General features: G+C 40.3%; 1 protein-coding gene across 4 annotated transcripts in view; it reads right to left on the bottom strand.

The window, feature by feature from the left end:
• Window positions 1-3,288: 3,288 nt before the first annotated feature.
• LOC125321524 (N-acetylated-alpha-linked acidic dipeptidase 2-like) overlaps window positions 3,289-17,193 on the bottom strand; it is a 32,465-nt gene continuing 18,560 nt past the window's right edge. For 3 of the 4 annotated variants that reach the window (XM_048294515.1, XM_048294519.1, XM_048294517.1), the window contains 8 exons: window positions 16,984-17,051; window positions 13,056-13,147; window positions 11,527-11,617; window positions 10,601-10,865; window positions 7,272-7,353; window positions 6,725-6,841; window positions 6,183-6,275; window positions 3,289-4,595 (listed from right to left, as the gene is read on the bottom strand). In XM_048294515.1, the coding sequence (XP_048150472.1) occupies window positions 4,406-4,595; window positions 6,183-6,275; window positions 6,725-6,841; window positions 7,272-7,353; window positions 10,601-10,865; window positions 11,527-11,617; window positions 13,056-13,147; window positions 16,984-17,051 (998 nt within the window). In that variant the 3' untranslated portion in view covers window positions 3,289-4,405. The remainder of the gene's footprint in view (window positions 4,596-6,182; window positions 6,276-6,724; window positions 6,842-7,271; window positions 7,354-10,600; window positions 10,866-11,526; window positions 11,618-13,055; window positions 13,148-16,983; window positions 17,052-17,193) is intronic. The other variant, XM_048294518.1, reaches the window with a different exon arrangement.

The following is a 17,193-nucleotide window of genomic DNA, read 5'->3' as shown; positions in this document are numbered from 1 at the left end:
TTCTTATCCGATACCCTCCTGTGAAATGCTTTTCTATTATTGCCTCTCGTGTTCTTTCCCTTACTGAGAGGTTGGAATGTGTTTGGAGTTTATTTGTATCAGGTCCAGCCCTTCCGCATGAAGTGCCTAACAAAGCACTCTTACTTCTCCTCCTCCTCCTCCTCTTCCTCCTCCTAGATTCTTTGAGCTTCCCAAGCTGAAGAAGATGTTTAAGGGTGCAGGATCCATCAGGAGAAGCACTGTATTGATGCTGGCAGGAGCATCCTTGGCTTCATAGATTCTAACTGGCACAAGTCTCAGTGGTGTAATGGGAACAATCTTCTACCTTAACAAAGACTAAATTCAGCTCCTACTGGTTTCTCTAAGGACACTTCCTGTGAGCAGGTGCTGTTCAGTGAGGAACAGAGCACTTTGGTTCTGCTCAGAACAGCAGAAGCAAGATTTCTGTATTCCATTTAATAAGTGTTGTCTTCTCTGCTTTGCCATAGGGAAGTTCATGATGTTCACCATCATTCAGCTTTTTCAATAGCACTGTTAACTGTACATAGAAATCCCATGAATGAAACTAGAGGAAAAACACAGGTCATGCTGAGTATGTCCAGTTCCTACCAGCTGCAGGAAGAGGTCCCCAGATAAGTTTGACACAGTGTCACTAGGAGATTCCATCACCCAGTGTTACAGATTTCTTTCCAAAGACAAACCAAAGGTATTTCAACCATAAGAGAATCTGAATCATGGGATCAAAGGTTTGGGTTGGAAGGGGCCTTTAAAGCCCATCTACTCCAACCCCATTGCCATCTTCAGCTAGATCAGGTAGGTTACTCAGAACCCTCACCCTGAATGTTTCCAGGGATGGGGCATCTACCATCAATCTGGGCAACTTGTTCCAGTGTTTCTCCATCTGCATTGTAAAAATCTTATTTGTATCTAATCTAAATTGACCCTGCTCCAGTTTCAAACTGTTACCTCTTGTACTAATGCAACAGGTCCTGCCAAAAAAGTTTGTCTCCAGGCTGAAATAAACTTCCAGGCACTGTCCCTTTGGAACTGATTTTCTAAAGAGACAATTGACAACCCAAATATCCAAGTGATATTTTGTTCATCCAAGTTTTATTTTGCCATATGGTTTAGCAGCCCCAGTCTAGGCTGAAGGGTCAGTTTCTCCCAGCTGTAGGATTCACTGATTGCTTCAGCCAGGCTGAGTGAAGGAACTGTGCAAATGGAATTGGGGAAGGACTGAGTAGGTGATCTAGTGTTACCCATTTGTAAAGAGAGTGTGAAAAAGTCCCTTCCCACACCTTAAAATTATGGGCAGGCAGAGCTACGCTTTGGACTGAGGAACAGAGGCTTACTTGCTTGTCTATAGAGCATAAGATCCTACTCATTGAGGAAGGAAAGGCAATTGGAGCTCTGAGTAACTGATCCTTTCAATACCAAGAGTAAGGGATTTTGTGGAAATCAGTTAGTATAAGCCGTTTATAAGTGGTTTGGTTTCCTTATTTGTAAGTGTTTGGCTGTCGCTTCCCTCAGTAGAAATTAATAGACAGGAATGGAAATAGATTTAATCTATTTTGTATACTTCTCAGGATGTAGCTGGCTATGCTGAATCTCACATTCACACAGTTATCAATTAAGTTGACAAGAGGAACAAAGCGATCAATGCCAGCTGTGCACTCAGCCTGTTGTGAGCTGTAATTTATTCTTACAGCTCCAAACTGCACAGGGAAACAAGGAGAGATTGTATGTTCTTTTGCAGCAGCAAGGTAACAGTACAGAACTTCAAAGGCTAGCTACCACTGAAAGACTATGTTTACTGGTGAAACATTTGTTCACTGCCTTACACATCTCTGTGAATGAAGGAGGAAGCAAGTTTCATCAAATACTTCCTTTCTAGTGGAAACTCCTTGTTTGCCTTATACTCTGATGATGCTACAGCAGCAACAACTGACAGATCCAAGGTTGGCTGCTGCTCATAAGGAAGGAGCGCTAATGTTTTTTTCCACCATCTAGATATCCTAACCCTCCCTTGGGGGCACATTCAGTACTGCCCACTGCAGTTAATGTTATGATGGAGCAGGAAGGGCACACGATCCGGAGAAAGGGAAAAAAAAAGCCAGTGCAGTTATGTATCAGTCACATCATTGCAAGATATCCTTCAACAATAAGTTCAGCTACAGATGTGGAGATGAACTTATTAACTGTGAGTGTCCTCAGTTAGGTAAAAATAAAGAGAACCACAAAAATGTAGTCACTGTTCATAGGATCATAGAATGGTTTGGGTTGGAAGGGACCGTAAAGATCCTCTAGTTCCAACCCCCTGCCCTGGACAGGGACACCTTCCACTAGACCACTAGCCCCATCCAGCCTGGCCTTGAACATTTCCAGAGATGGGGCATCCACAGCTTCCCTGGGCAACCTGTGCCAGTGCCTCGCCACCCTCACAGTAAAGAATTTCTTCTACTCTAAACCCACACTTTTCCAGTGTGAAGCCATTGCCCCTTGTCCGATCACTGCAAGTCCCTGTAAACAGTCCCTCTCCAGCCTTTAGATACTGGAAAGCTGTAAACAAGGTCTCTCCAGAGCCTTCTCTATCCTAGGCTGAACAATCCCAGCTGTCTCAGTCTTGTCCTCATGGGAGAGATACTCCAGCCCTCTGATACCTTCATGGCCTCTTCTGGACTTGCTCCGACAGGCCCACATCCCTGTTAAGCTGGGGCCTCAGAGCTGGAAGCAGCACTCCATGTGGAGCCTCACCAGAGCAGAGGGAGAGAATCACCTGTTCTGTGCCCCAGCATCAACTACTCCTGTCTCTTATCCGCAGGCTAGCAAGGTCAGTTTTGCACTCCATTTCTCAACAAAAGAGGTAAAGCATGGACTGTGGAAGTGCAATTTCCTCCTTATGTGCCTAAGGCTTGACTTGTGAAAAGCAATTGAACAGTAAATTATGAGGACAACATCCACAAGTACACAATTCTTTGTCTTCCATGAAGGCTTATTGTAGGGGATGCCAGTGAAAGCCTCTCTTCTTGGTGGCATATATCCCCCAAAACAACCTCCCACAGGAAGTAATTTCTGGTTCCCTTGTTTGAATTCAAGGCATCTGAGATGAGAACAACTCCTCTGTCCTGCTTCTCTAATTCTGTCCTTTTTAGTACCACATCTGTTCTATTCCCCATAAAACAAAGAGGATTTTACTCCCACAACCTGGTGCAATTTATGGTTGTGAGAAAAACTGTAGTATATTTTACATAAGAGAAGAAATTGGTTAGTGTCAGTTCCTACAAGTGATTCAGTAAAATTCTAGCAATTTTATTCATTTTAAAGCATGTAAATGAGAATTACATCTAAAGGTCAAATGAAGCAAGAATTTATTTTTTTCCGTTTTATACAAATTAAATGGTTTTGTACAACTGGCCTTCCCATGCATTTCAGTTCCTTTTTGAAAGCAAAATCAGCTCCTGCTGGGAAACCTTCTTCAGGTCTTAGTTGAAGACAGAATTATCTCAAGCCCCATGTCAATAGTAACAATGTCCTCGAGCTCCTTCAGATGGAAAAAATATGAAAGAGATTGCCCAGACAAAAATAGGAACAAAAGCTGCCATGGGTTTGGAACAAGAGAAAGTGCCAAAAAGAGCAGGGAGGTCAGCTTTTGGTTACCCCCCAAAATCTTTATTTTCCAAAGTGCAGATAAAGGAGGGAGATGCATAGTGACTTTCAGAGGGATGGACATGCACTCCACTGAGAACATGCTTCTGTATTTCTCCATATAAGCAGCTGTTTTCCCTGATTATCAAGAATGACCAGTATTGCTTTGGGAATCAGTAGGAGGGTCACTTTTTTTTTTTTTTAAAGGAAAAGAAAGCTAATCAGTGTAAAAAGCATTCACCAGTCTTGCAGAACAGATTCTGAAATGCAGAGATGCCTTTGGTGTCTAATATTATAAAAGTAATTATCAGAACAAGACAAATGGACAGGCCGAGTGCTACATTTTTTCTGTCAAAATGTGTGCTGTTGAACACTGCTATGGACAAAATTTGCAGGTAGCTTGGCAAATAATGGTTTTTGCAACTGTACATCCAAAATATTGGGTCCTCAAAGTTGGCAGATCTCTCAGAAAATTTTAAGCAGAAAATTATTGTTCCTGCTTCCCCTGCTTCCCACTTCTCCCCACATCCAGATTTGCTTCCATCCAGGGCTGTTCATAAAGCTACAGTTCTGTCAGTACCAGAGAGGCAGCAATTCCTAGCTCAGGAGTTCTCTGACACACAGAGCTCTGCTCACCTGCCATGCAGTTTGGGATGCTGGAGACTCAGGTGGAGCAGGCACTCAGGGAGACAGGACCACTGCAGTAGCCTGATAACTCTGCATGCCAGACTCTGCTGTGGGAGTTTTCAAAGCCGTCATCTTATGCCACTTCCTTCAGTGTTCCTGCTGCTGCCTGCACAGTGAAGGCTGCAATGGAAATCTGCCTCTTCACTTCTTCCCAGGCTTCATGTTGATCAGCTTTGCTTTCGATATCAAACATGGCATCATAGATTCCTGGGAAGGATTCTCCTGCATATTTGTTGTGGCTGCTTGGAGCAAAGATAACATGTCTGTGGGGAAAGAAGGAAAATGCAATTATACTAAACAAAAGAAACTATTACTGGGGTGTGTGTTCATTTGTATGTGTGCTATATAGAGCAGCTGTGAATCCCAGGAAGATCAGAACTTACTAAATACACAGGAAACTGGTATTTAAAAGGACAGGAGCAGTCCCAAGAGCAAAATCTATTGGAAAGGGCACAGATTTAGGTCAGGTGGCCTTCTCCTTGGGAAGAAATGACGCATTTGTCTAATTAGGAACAAAACCATGTTACATTTTTTGAAAATGGGAGCTCAACAAACTTGTCAAAGTAATTTGGCAATCTGGAACAGGGAATAAAACTAGTTATAGGTGTGTTGTGAGAAATGGAACAGAAACCTCAAAAACAACTAAGTAGTGCATGATGATCAGCAGATTACTTACCTGGGAAGGGAATTTAAAAGGAGAGGAAAAAAATCTGTGGGTGAATTCTTGAGAAAAGCATCAATTCTTCAGAAACGAAGTGATCATATTGGATCAGAAAGGCACAAATATCAATCTTATTTTTTGGTGTGGGGTTTTTTCCTAAATAATGAATAGCTACAGATCTCCTCAACTTGATTTTAACTATGAAGTATCGAAGCACATTTACAGCATGTGAAAGAGTCCTCCCAAATGAAAAGAAACATTAAAATTACATTAATAAATGCAAGCAAGTAAGAAATAATAATTTAAAAATCCCATACAGCTCTAAATAATACCTAACACCCAACAAGAACTCCAGAAAGAAATTATTTCATTCTTCCCGAAGTGTGAATGACAGTTTATCCTAGGAGGATGGAAGTGTGATTCTCAGTTCTACCTGAAGAACTGAGAACGAGAACTTCTGGCATGGTGTGAAAGCCATGCATCAGTAAGTCAGATATATCCAGTCATTGGGAAAAGGGGGATACTGAGAGCAAAGTGAGGTGGTCACATGCCTGACACTGAAAGCTGGGTTCTCGTCAGGTATTCCTAATAAAAGCACTGGGTTTCTAGAAAGGATATAGTAGTTAGTGGTTTAAGCTTTTTGGAGGACCTGTAGAAGCAGCCAAAGCTGCGACAGATGGGGCTCTGCAGCACAGCTCACGGGCCTTTGTCCTGTGTCGAAAGGTCTCTCCCTCTCCAAACTCTCCCCAAGCTCTCCCTTCTTGGCTTCTCTCTTCAACTGACCCTCACTACACATCTGTTCTCATTGTTGTCTCCCTTCTACTCTACCCTCTTTTCACATTTCTTTTCAATACAGTTCACTTTCCACTCAGTCCTCACTTTGCAGATGTTCGTTCACAAGAGCACGTTGTAACAGCAGTAGTACTGAACACCTACAAGTAAAAGGCAGAGTATGATGGTGTTGTGCTAATATAGAGAGAGCAAAAAGAGAGGAATTTGGCTCCATGGGACTGATGTAGCCAAGGAGTTCTCCTTAAGGTTTATAAACAAAGTCCACTACTCACTGGGTTGTACCTAAAGCAATGTGCTGAACTGTAATTCCTGTGAGACCTATACAGCAATTCAGCTGACCAGTCAGCTGCAAAAATACAGTGCCTTAGACAGCAGGTCAAGAAACTTTTAGCCTCACCTGTAAAACTTCCTTCCTGGCAAGCCCAGAGGATCAGTGAAAGCTCTTTCTATCAACATCAGCTGATCGTTTATGATGCGCACTGCAAGTGAACTGCAGGAGAGGGAGGTGGAGAAATGTCACACAGTGGGGAAACATGTTTCATTTAAAACACTTTTCTTCTCTTTTTTTTTTGGCAGGAAAAGAAAAAAAAAAGACAAGTGCGGTCTACAGTTGACAAAAAACCATGAGGTTTTGCAAATGGAGATACTGAATCCATGTTATATTAATGCATTGGTATTTTTGTGTTAGAAAACTCAACAAGATTTCACACTATGCAAAATAAAATGGGAAACTTCCTGAGAGTGTCAGATACTTGCTTAGTATTAAATGGCACTGGAAATATGCCACCTAAGAGAGGGGAGTAGAAGGCTGAGATATACATCAAGATGAAGATAGTTAAATTTTGGTGTCCACCCATAAGCCAAATGTCCATAGTCCTGTTCTAATCTATACAGTACCATAGTAAGGATGAGATTCAGCTGCCTAAACACAACTGGTACCATATGTGGCCTCCAGTCACTGCACTCAGAGGGCACAGTAGTCCTGCAGGGCCCTTAGGCTTGAAAGCTTGAAAGCATCTCAGATACTCTGAAGCATCATCCTCTCCTTGAAGTGTGCTGAAAGTACAAATTCTGGCATCACCTGCAGCACTCAATCGTAGGTGTCTAAATAGAGATCTCAGTCCAAGTCTAACTTTCATTGCTACCTGCCTTTCCATGCATTACAGTAATTTTAATGACAACCTGATACTAGTAATAAGCTCTACAGCTCATACTATCAATCACAGGAAACATTCTTATAGCTGCTAATTCATCTTAGCAGACACTGCCTAACTCAGAGTTCAAGGGCTCTGTTCTACATTAATCAGAGACAATCCTTGTATAATAGAAGACATAAAGAACTTCCACTCTGGGTACCTAATGTAAATATATAGATGTATATAAATATACATCTATATATGTATATATGTATATATACATATATTTATGTATATAAATAGATGTAAATATATACATTATACAGATATAACTTTTTTTTCAGACTTACTCTTTCTTGTCAACTTGTTCAAGTCTCCTGTGAAATTCAGCAGCAGCCTTTGAGAAGTTCACCACAGCAGAAAAAAGAGGATCTAGGAATGGAAGGACTACATTAACAACTTCACAGTATCTACTAAGCCAAATATACCTTTCAGTAGCCCAGTGGGAGAAGATCTACGTCTGTCTTGCTGATATAATAGCATTAATTTTCTTGTCTTTATATAATTGTCTTTATATAATTGAGGTTTCCCTAATGCAGACTTTAAAGAGCTGCACTACTAGCAAGTACCCTTTGCAATGAAACCAACAGTAAAGCAGAATGCTTGGTAAAGCTTTCACAACCATACATCTTCCCTCTGCCTTGCAAGGAAAAAATAGGCTGTCATTGCAAACTGAGAGCTCTGCAGTTTCCTGTTGAACAAATGCCCTGCAGTGTTCAGGTATAAAAAGCCTGACTTCCATCAAGAATACCAGCTGTTCCAGAGGGCTGTGGAAGAACAGCAGGATTTCACTCTAGGAGAAAGATGTCCTATTCACAGCACAACAGGAGAGTGTGATAACGTGCATTGAGCAGTGTTAGGTGAGGCACAAAAGGCACAGCTGTCGTGGCACACAGTGGCAGACACGGTGGATTAAAGCAGCCGAGTCCTGAGCTTTCTGCACGCTGGAGTTGCAGCACAGGAGGTGTCGCTGCCATGGCCCTCCGTGCTGTCCCGCCGCGCTGCCACTCAGACCCCAGGGGTTTGCCTGGCTGTGTGCAGTCAGGCTGGCAGGAATGGCTGCTGCTTCTTCCTGCCCTCTCCCTGCCAGTACGTCCAAGACATGTGGAATAACTTAGTTATTAGCAGCAGGCCTTCCTTTTAATGGCAGTAGCAGCTGTGATGATGTTCTTGCGGAAGGCTCTATTTAACACAGACCTGGGAAAAGTGTCGATTTATGCAAGTAATTTTTGTAGAATAAGTAACAGGTGGATGTTATGAGGCTAACTTCTGGCCTCACCAAAACTCAACTCAATTAGAAAGAAGGAAAGTTTAAGACTTGTAAATTTTGCCCACAGGTTTCAGAAAACTTCAGCTAAACTAGAGTATCCTCTCTTCGATTGCACATGAAGATAGGACATACGATTAGATCATCTCCTAAATCCAGTCCTCCGTTGGCAACTGTTATCCCTTCACTGTTTATACATTTATCACTCAATTTCACATGACAGGCTTTCTGTTCCCAGGACTCCTATTGAAAGCTGTTCCTCAGTCTCATTTGCTCTTCTATTTCTAGCAAACTTATTTATTCATCACGAGCCTACACTTGCTTCTTCTTGTCTTGATACTGTTGTTTAGTTGATGCAATTGGAGGCACAGATTTTGTGTATCCAAGTTGTTTATGGACTGCAGCACAGAGGGACACATCACCTCGTGAGGGTGAGAATTCACACTTGTCCACAACCCTGTGGCAAGAGCTCTAAGTTTCCCAGGGGCAGAGTTCTGCCCTGCTGACACCATGGCTATATCACAGCAACAGATTATATTTCAGAAGCAGTAGGAGGGGATTTAAGAGAGAAAAAAAAAAAAAAGAAGATCATCTGAAAATATGTAAGAAACTTTCTGTTTGTGTTTGCTAGTTATTCGGTGTTGTCAATGCTGGCTATTCTAGAAAACATCACATTTCTTTTTTCCCCAATTGAAAACATTATTTCCTGACAGCATATGGCTACAAGCACATATTTTATGAAAAAAAGGTTTCCAGCCTTCATTGTTGCAGAGGAGCAGCTAAAATATGAATCTAAATGCAAATAAGAACCTTAATCTATTATTTTAAAGGACAATTATATGATTTATTCAGACTTAATTAACAATTTTCTGACATTCAGTGTTGTCAATAAGCAATTCTATGAAAATGCTGAGTGAAATAAACTTTAAGTTTCACAGTATTGTAAAAACCACCTATGTTGTTTAATGTACTCTGGTGCAATAGAATAAATAAATTAGAAATTATAGGTTCGTTCAAGAAATATTTTAAAATTCATCAGGCATCAGAGAAGAGCCATGAAAATAATGAAAAGACTGAAAAACATGCCTTGTAAAAAAATGGACAGAATGACACATTTATAAAGTTGTTAAGGAGAAGTTTCAGTGTTATCTGGGTGAAAAGAAAAGCAAAAAGATCCAAAAAAAGCAATCAAAAAGATTGCTTCTAGATTCTAGGAACAAGAATAGATGCATTGGTCTGGAAGTAGTTTGTGCAACTTCTAATCTGAAAATAGATAGAAACTCAAACAATGAAAATAAATTATTTCACAGCAATTTTGATAGATATTCCACTACTGCAAAATAATTAGATTTGATCTTACAAGACATGATGCAGTGAACACTAGAACATACTGAAATAATTCCTTGTGTTTTGCAGAATCTCAGACCAGATGATCCATCCCACAAGGCTTCCTCTGTCTCAACTGGCCTTTTTACAAAAAAGGGTGTCTTTTTAAAATAGTCAAGAATTTTGCACCTAAACCATTACATGAAGTTTCAAATGTAATTTTTAATTTCCCCCGAATGTGGGTTCAATTTGAGTTACTTACAATGTTTCACACACCCCAAACGAGGACTGCATCTCCAAAAGGCAGTTTTTGTCTCTAAATCATGGGTTTGTCAGATAGCAAATGAATTAGGACTGACTGAAAAATCTCCTTGGTGCAGAAACACAAGGAGCGATCGAGGCAAGAAGGAAAAAAGAAGAAAAAAAGGGGAGACAGAAAATGACTGTGGAAGCTATCCCAGCCTGGCTACACTCTGCTGCTTTAGACCTGGTTTATGTGCTCCAGACCAATGTGCTCAAGTGCCCAGCAAATGTATGAATGGATGTATTAATGCAGGAGAGCTGGAGAAGTGCTCCTGTGGCCTAAAAATGGCAACCAGGCACCGAGGGGGATGGTGAAGCTCCCTGGGGTCAGATGAAGTCTTTGGCTGAAGAGGAATGATCACCCGTGTCCCTCAAGTTCCAAGCAGTTGCCATAAGCACTTGACTTGTCTTCTTTTTCAAGCAAGGAAGGGAGAAGCAGGCTGAGATACCTCTTTGTCCTACATTTGAGGTCCTTGACTGCCCATGAGCACTGTAATAATGCCTGTCATTAATAATATGCATGAAAGTTGTTATAACTCTCTCATCAAGACAGTGTGTCAAACCTATGTTGTGTTTAGGAAAAAAACTAGAGGCTCTTTACTGTGATGGCAAAATTCAAACAGGAAAGAAAGGAATAAATTTGCAGAGCTGTGACAGATGTAACATGTCCCTGCACGATTCTAATTAATGCACCTAAGAAATAATCTTGTGGCTGTAACTCACCAAATGATACTTTGTAAAGTTTCAGCTGTTCTTCATGCTTCTTGGCCAATTTATAAATTCTGTTGCTATATCCTTTTAAGGCTTCTCCATAGTCTCTACAGTCAAATGGAATGACCTGGGAATCTGCCAGTTCATAAACCAGTTTGCCTCGTAGCTGGGCAATTGTTAACTGTTTCTTGAAGGTGGGGTCGTAAAATTTTTCCACTAGCTCAAATGTCTCATAAACAGTGTGATAAACAGGATAGTTGCTGAATTTGTCTGCTTTCTGGAAAAGAGCAAGAAAATTCGTCAGTGCTCTGTATTCTGACTGCAGTTAGGAGATGTATTGATCACTTTATGACTCTGATGTTTCGTTATGGTTTCCAAATCAAAAAAGCTATTTGCTACAAAACACAATTTACTATCCTTCATTTTTGTGTGTTCCTATTAAAAAATTAAACCAACCTGAATCCATGGACTGTTGCACAGGATTAAGTGAGCAGGCTTCCTTCTCTCTACCTACACAGACCAGCCTTCAGTTCCATTGCACAGATTGCCTTCTCCAAGAGTCAAAACAGTTTGGAGTTTGGATAGCAAAAGTCCTCAATCACAGCCTTTTTTTTTTCCTTGTGTAGCTCTTTCTGAACACAACTATGGAAGATTTGTATATTAAGAGGACTATTAATAGCATGGTGGAACAAACTATCCACCTTCAGTCAGACTCCATAAATACCTTTCCGTAAACTTGACATCCTATAGGATATACATATCACTGTAACATGTTTTATTCTCCAAACATTTAGGTTTCTTGCTAAATTAAGAAATGTCACTGATATACAAACCATTCAAAGATGCTTTGAAGCTTTTTAATTAATTATGAATAAATGCTTTTAACAGGATGACTGCTCAGCACTATCAAACTTCTTCAAGCAATCTGTCAGACTTACCCTGTTCTTGGTGTAACGAGCTCTGCCTGATGCAATTCCCAGTCGCTGGAAGTAAGCTTCAAAATCACTGCCCGACCCCAGTTTATTTATTCTGCATGTTGAAAAAACAACATCTTAGTGAGAGCACTTACTGAACAGTACGGTACTAATTTATGCAAAATGCAGATTTTTCAGAGAAATTGAGGTCAGTTCTTCTGAAGGGCACATCAGGGACACTAGTAAGATCAAAGACTAGATGCGTGGCAAGCTTAATTACTTAACTGATTTTATTCCAACTCTCTGATTCAGTATCCAATATTGCTAGGAAGATCTTTTAATTGTAGCAATCCTAATTATGGCAGCGATGACATTAAAAATACAAACAAACACTTTATGCACAGGAGCCATAAAACTGTACCAGACATGTCTCTGCCGTCTTAAAACATCAATCGTCTATTTCCAAACTAATACGAATTGGGCAGCAGTGTGTGTAAAGACAGATGTGTTTGTGTACTTGGCACATTCCACCGCAGAATCCAAGACCGATAAATAATTCCCGCTGCGGAAGGCACGGTCGGCACCCGGCACCTGCGGGCCACTGCTGCCATCTGGTGGGAAGGTGCGCCGTGGCAGGGGGAGGAAAACTGCAGTAGACAGACGTAATACCCTAAGTATTTTCAAATATTTACGTTTGATGTTCAGTTTTTGGTGTACATGTCTGGCCTGGCGAATAATTAATGTTTCTCAGCTAAAAAAAAAGTTTTTTCTGTTCAGCTCAAGTTAGTATACATAGTTAGTATACATTTCTGCAAGGAGCTGTTTGCATCAACTAAGAAAGATTGGATCTGATAGCTTTTTCAAAAGGAAGACATCTCGGTGAGTCTAATGAATCCAGAAACTCAGCAGGGCCAGAAACCTGCAGAGCATTTTGGTCAGGTCACAAAAAGGGGCGGTTCTGTTTACCTTACATCAGTAATGCCACACTGTGAATAAGATTTAGCCTTTCTGAGTCATAGGTTGAAAGAGTGATTTGGAGTTTTAATACCTTCAAATATGAAGTCTTAATACACTCATACATAGATTTGTAATATAATACATTTACACCCATTGTATAAACAAGGAATAATTATCACAAGTTTTTTAATTACTGCTTTTTAATTACCGCTCTAGGCAGCTTTTTTCAACTGAGCATTTGATTATCCTTATAATTTTGATTTTATCTTGTCTAGTAGGTGACTAAACTATGTTTTGAACTCTTTCCCCACCCTGCTTTTTTTTGATTGCTTTCCACATTGCATTTCTACTAATTAAAAGGCCTTTTTAAAGTATGAGGTTTCATTTTACTGCAGGAATAATGTCACCATCATTGAATGAAAATAATAAAATTTTATTTTATTTTACTATAAAAGATATTGCTAGAGAGTCACCTTGTGCTAAAAGGTTTTGTGTTGCTGCCATAAGTAGCACACCTCGAAAAATTCTGGTGAGTAGCCATGCCATGATATGATTAAAATACTGGGGGAAAAAACCCAAACATATTAAGAGCTTACCTGGGATAGGTATTATTTTCAGTCGTGGGATCTTTCTCAAGCCAGCTCTCATAAAGAGACTTATTTTCATAACCCTCATCAGGGCTTAAAATCTGGAGAGGGAAATATTAGATCTCACTGGAAGTACCTCTAGCTCGATTTGTTATCAAAGGACATCTTCACAGCTCCCTGCATCGTTCTTAACCAGCAGTGTTGCTGCGTGCAGGGAAGTGAATATTGGCGCCTCTTTCACACATTTATGCATTCCCAACAAGGAAAGCATGTCACAGGCACTTGGAACCAACCTCAGACAGTAGGAAAGAACAGGTTAAAAACTTTAGGATGCTACCTGGAGCTCATCTACTACAGGGGGAATGTGCGTGTACACACACAACAGCATATAAAATACTATGGGACTTCTCCAGAAACTAGGGTGTCCCAGCTGCTTTCCTTTCAGCAGGCATGGGGAGATGACAACCACAAGCCTGTTTGGCCTGCACAGCAGCAATATTCTATCAACACAGCTAAACCTAAAATTTGACTGCTTTTTCTGTAGGAAAGGTACAAAAGAACTGTACTGGAAGGAAGGGTCCAAACCAGGCATATTACAGCTGTGCCAAGGGGACTCAACCAAGCCTGGAGAATCATTGTGCAAGACACTGTATGTACAAATGTAGGTCTCACCCTTACCCTAAAAAAAACCCCAAAATCTCTGTAACCAGGATGGAAAAGGTAAGTATTAGTGCTGTCATCATGCTGCCAACAAAACTATGAAAGAGTATAAAATAAGTTGACCAAAGCTCTTAGAAAATCTGTGGCAGAGTGAAAACAATTCAAGACTCCAGCCCTGGTCTCCACCTACACTTAAAGAACCTTAATAGACATTGTCCTTTAAAATTATTTAAATTTAAATTTAAATATAAACATATAAGATTAGTTATTATGTGCAGAGGAATGTATTTTTTTTCCCCCAAAATAAAAAGCATAAATATTCATGGATAGATACACAGTCCCACCATATTGTTGGGACTTAAATTCGACACCGAAAAACATACAGAGTCCAAATTGAAATTCCAAAGGGTTCTGACCTCTGAGATTCTGTCAGCAGCTAGCAGGAAAATAACAATTTTGTGAAATAACTGCTTGGCTGCTGTCATTTTCAGGGTACTTTGGTCAAGTCCTCGGGCTAAAGTGAAAATGGCAAATTAATAAGAGCAAGCTGAACTCTGACATATGGGAGCAAAAGAACTCTATGCTCTGGCAAAGATGTTATTCCGACAGCTCTGGTCATGTAAAAAAAGCATTGGTCAGCTTTTTCATACAACACTGAGAGCATAGTAAAACATAATATTTACCCTGACTTAGATCCCAATCTAGGCTCAGCATAAGCTTCCTGCTAACTCAAGGGAAGATGCAGAGTTCTTTAAGTATAAATGCAAAAGGAGAAGTGATAATCACAGGGGAATTGGAATTGAACTATTGCAGACACTCTCTGGTGCTGACCAAATGTCTAAACCCTGGCAGTAAAGCAGGGCCAAAAAGACAGTCAATAGGTGAATGTCCCATCTGTATGCTGGGGACCACACTTAAATGAGAACTCCCTGAAAGGAAACACTTCACGTGCACACTGCACTTCTTTCTGGTGAGAACTGGCTCACTAAAAAACAAGAAGAGCAAAGAGATCTTTGGATGTTGGATAACTGGATGTTGGACTCCTTAATAGGAACAGAAATAACTTTCCTTTGGACATGCATAATCAGGGGTCAGGATGCCAGGTTTTCTATTGTTTACATCATGCTTCCACTGTTAAAAGCTAAAATGACAGTGAATATGGCATTAATTTTTTTAAAGTCAGTCTCAAGTACTTTGCATGGTACTTTAATGGCAGTTTTCTACTCTAACCAGCAATAGTTGAATAGTTGACTTAAGATCAAGAGCAAGTTACTATTTTTAGCCCAGAGCATTTTTTTTTAAACTTTGTTTATCTTTCACAGGAAAATGTCTTCCTGAGTTAGTGGCTTACTACAGACAGAAAGTAAATTATTTTATCAAGGGCCCTGCAGCACTAAGGACATGAAAAATTTTATAGTCAGAAGAGAATTCTCTTCAGTGTGCCAAGTGTCAGAGCTAATATTTGAACAGCACAGCTTCTTCCCTCTGCAAGGATGAAAGATTAAGATAGAAAGAATTGATTGGAAAATAAAAGAAAGGAAAAAGGAAAGGAAAATTGGGAGGGGAGAATGGAGAAAGGAAAATTGGGAGGGGAGAGGGGAGAGGGGGGAAAGGAAAGGAAAGGAAAGGAAAGGAAAGGAAAGGAAAGGAAAGGAAAGGAAAGGAAAGGAAAGGAAAGGAAAGGAAAGGAAAGGAAAGGAAAGGAAAGGAAAGGAAAGGAAAGGAAAGGAAAGGAAAGGAAAGGAAAGGAAAGGAAAGGAAAGGAAAGGAAAGGAAAGGAAAGGAAAGGAAAGGAAAGGAAAGGAAAGGAAAGGAAAGGAAAGGAAAGGAAAGGAAAGGAAAGGAAAGGAAAGGAAAGGAAAGGAAAGGAAAGGAAAGGAAAGGAAAGGAAAGGAAAGGAAAGGAAAGGAAAGGAAAGGAAAGGAAAGGAGAGGAAAGGAAAGGAGAGGAAAGGAGAGGAAAGGAAAGGAGAAAGGAAAGGAGAAAGGAAAGGAGAAAGGAGAAAGGAGAAAGGAGAAAGGAGAAAGGAGAAAGGAGAAAGGAGAAAGAAAGGAGAAAGGAGAAAGGAGAAAGGAGAAAGGAGAAAGGAGAAAGGAGAAAGGAGAAAGGAGAAAGGAGAAAGGAGAAAGGAGAAAGGAGAAAGGAGAAAGGAAAGGAAAGGAAAGGAAAGGAAAGGAAAGGAAAGGAAAGGAAAGGAAAGGAAAGGAAAGGAAAGGAAAGGAAAGGAAAGGAAAGGAAAGGAAAGGAAAGGAAAGGAAATAATGGGAATAGCATAGATAAACCTCCCCAGATCTAAACTGTGGCATTTCAGGTGGTAAAAGCATACTGGGTTTCAAAATAACTCAGGATGAATGCATCTGGCAGGATGGGAGATTGGTACCTGGAGTCATCCTACCAAGTCCTGTTGCAGGGCAGATTTTTACACTGGAACAAGTGACCTGAGTTCCCTTAAGATCAGGGGGAAAACAGTAAATATAGTACTATACAATAGTACAGGTTGTCTACCTTTGCACATACAAAGGCAGACAACCACATTTGGTCAAATTAATCTCATCCTTAAGGCACCTATTTCTACCCAATGCCTTTACAGGGAGCCCATGTTGCTCAAGTCAGACAGAGCTGTCTTCTGTTAACTGAGATGAATCCACATCTGAGGATGGTGGCAGTGGCTCATGAGAGGTGCCTAATCTGGTTAACTCCTCACATGGCCAATAAAGTTCCATGCTTTAATGGATCACAACCTTTCAGCCTTACGATAAAGTATCCTGAGAGGTGAAAGTAAAGGAGTCACGGTTAGAGCACTTGTAATCATGCAAATCCATACATCAGACCTGTTACAAAACCTTCTCAATCCTTCAGTATTTATCACATATTTCAGGGGCTCAGTGAGATATGGAGGAGATTCAGGGGAACAGACAGAGAGAAAATGGTAGCTAGCCAATGTGAAAATTTTTTCCTTCAATTATCACTTTAGAGAATGGATCTTGCTGAAGTGTTTTGCCATCTTGCTTTTATTATTATTATTTTTACTATATATTGCAAATAAGATCTCACTTATGTCAGTAACATGTTTAAATCCTTTTAAGAATACTGAGGAACTGTGAGCATGGGCTGTTTACTGCCAATGGGATGTTTTGCTATTCATTTTGGTGGGATCAAGATTCTTCCAGCGCAGCAATAAAATAAATCTGACATTATTCAATAATCCAGTTTCATCAAATAAACTTGGAATCTTACTTATTCTAAGAAACGCAGAAAAAATAGACTGATTCTGTACCTCTTTTGTCAGATTATACACCAGTTTGTTGAGAAGAGGGGTACAGTCAACTCTTAATGTGTAGTTACCTGAAAATAAAACAAAGACATGGAAATTTTCCCTTCATGTACCAGTGGCATTATCTTCTTAGTGGATTAAACCCAGCAGTCCTTTCTTAGATAAACTTTTTGACTCTAAGGGAAGAATTCATATCTTGCCTCAGAATATATA

Source organism: Corvus hawaiiensis, chromosome 2 (genome assembly GCF_020740725.1).
Source record: "Corvus hawaiiensis isolate bCorHaw1 chromosome 2, bCorHaw1.pri.cur, whole genome shotgun sequence".
In the NCBI taxonomy this organism is placed as follows: Eukaryota; Metazoa; Chordata; class Aves; order Passeriformes; family Corvidae; genus Corvus; species Corvus hawaiiensis.
This window is presented reverse-complemented; position numbering and strand designations above follow the sequence as displayed.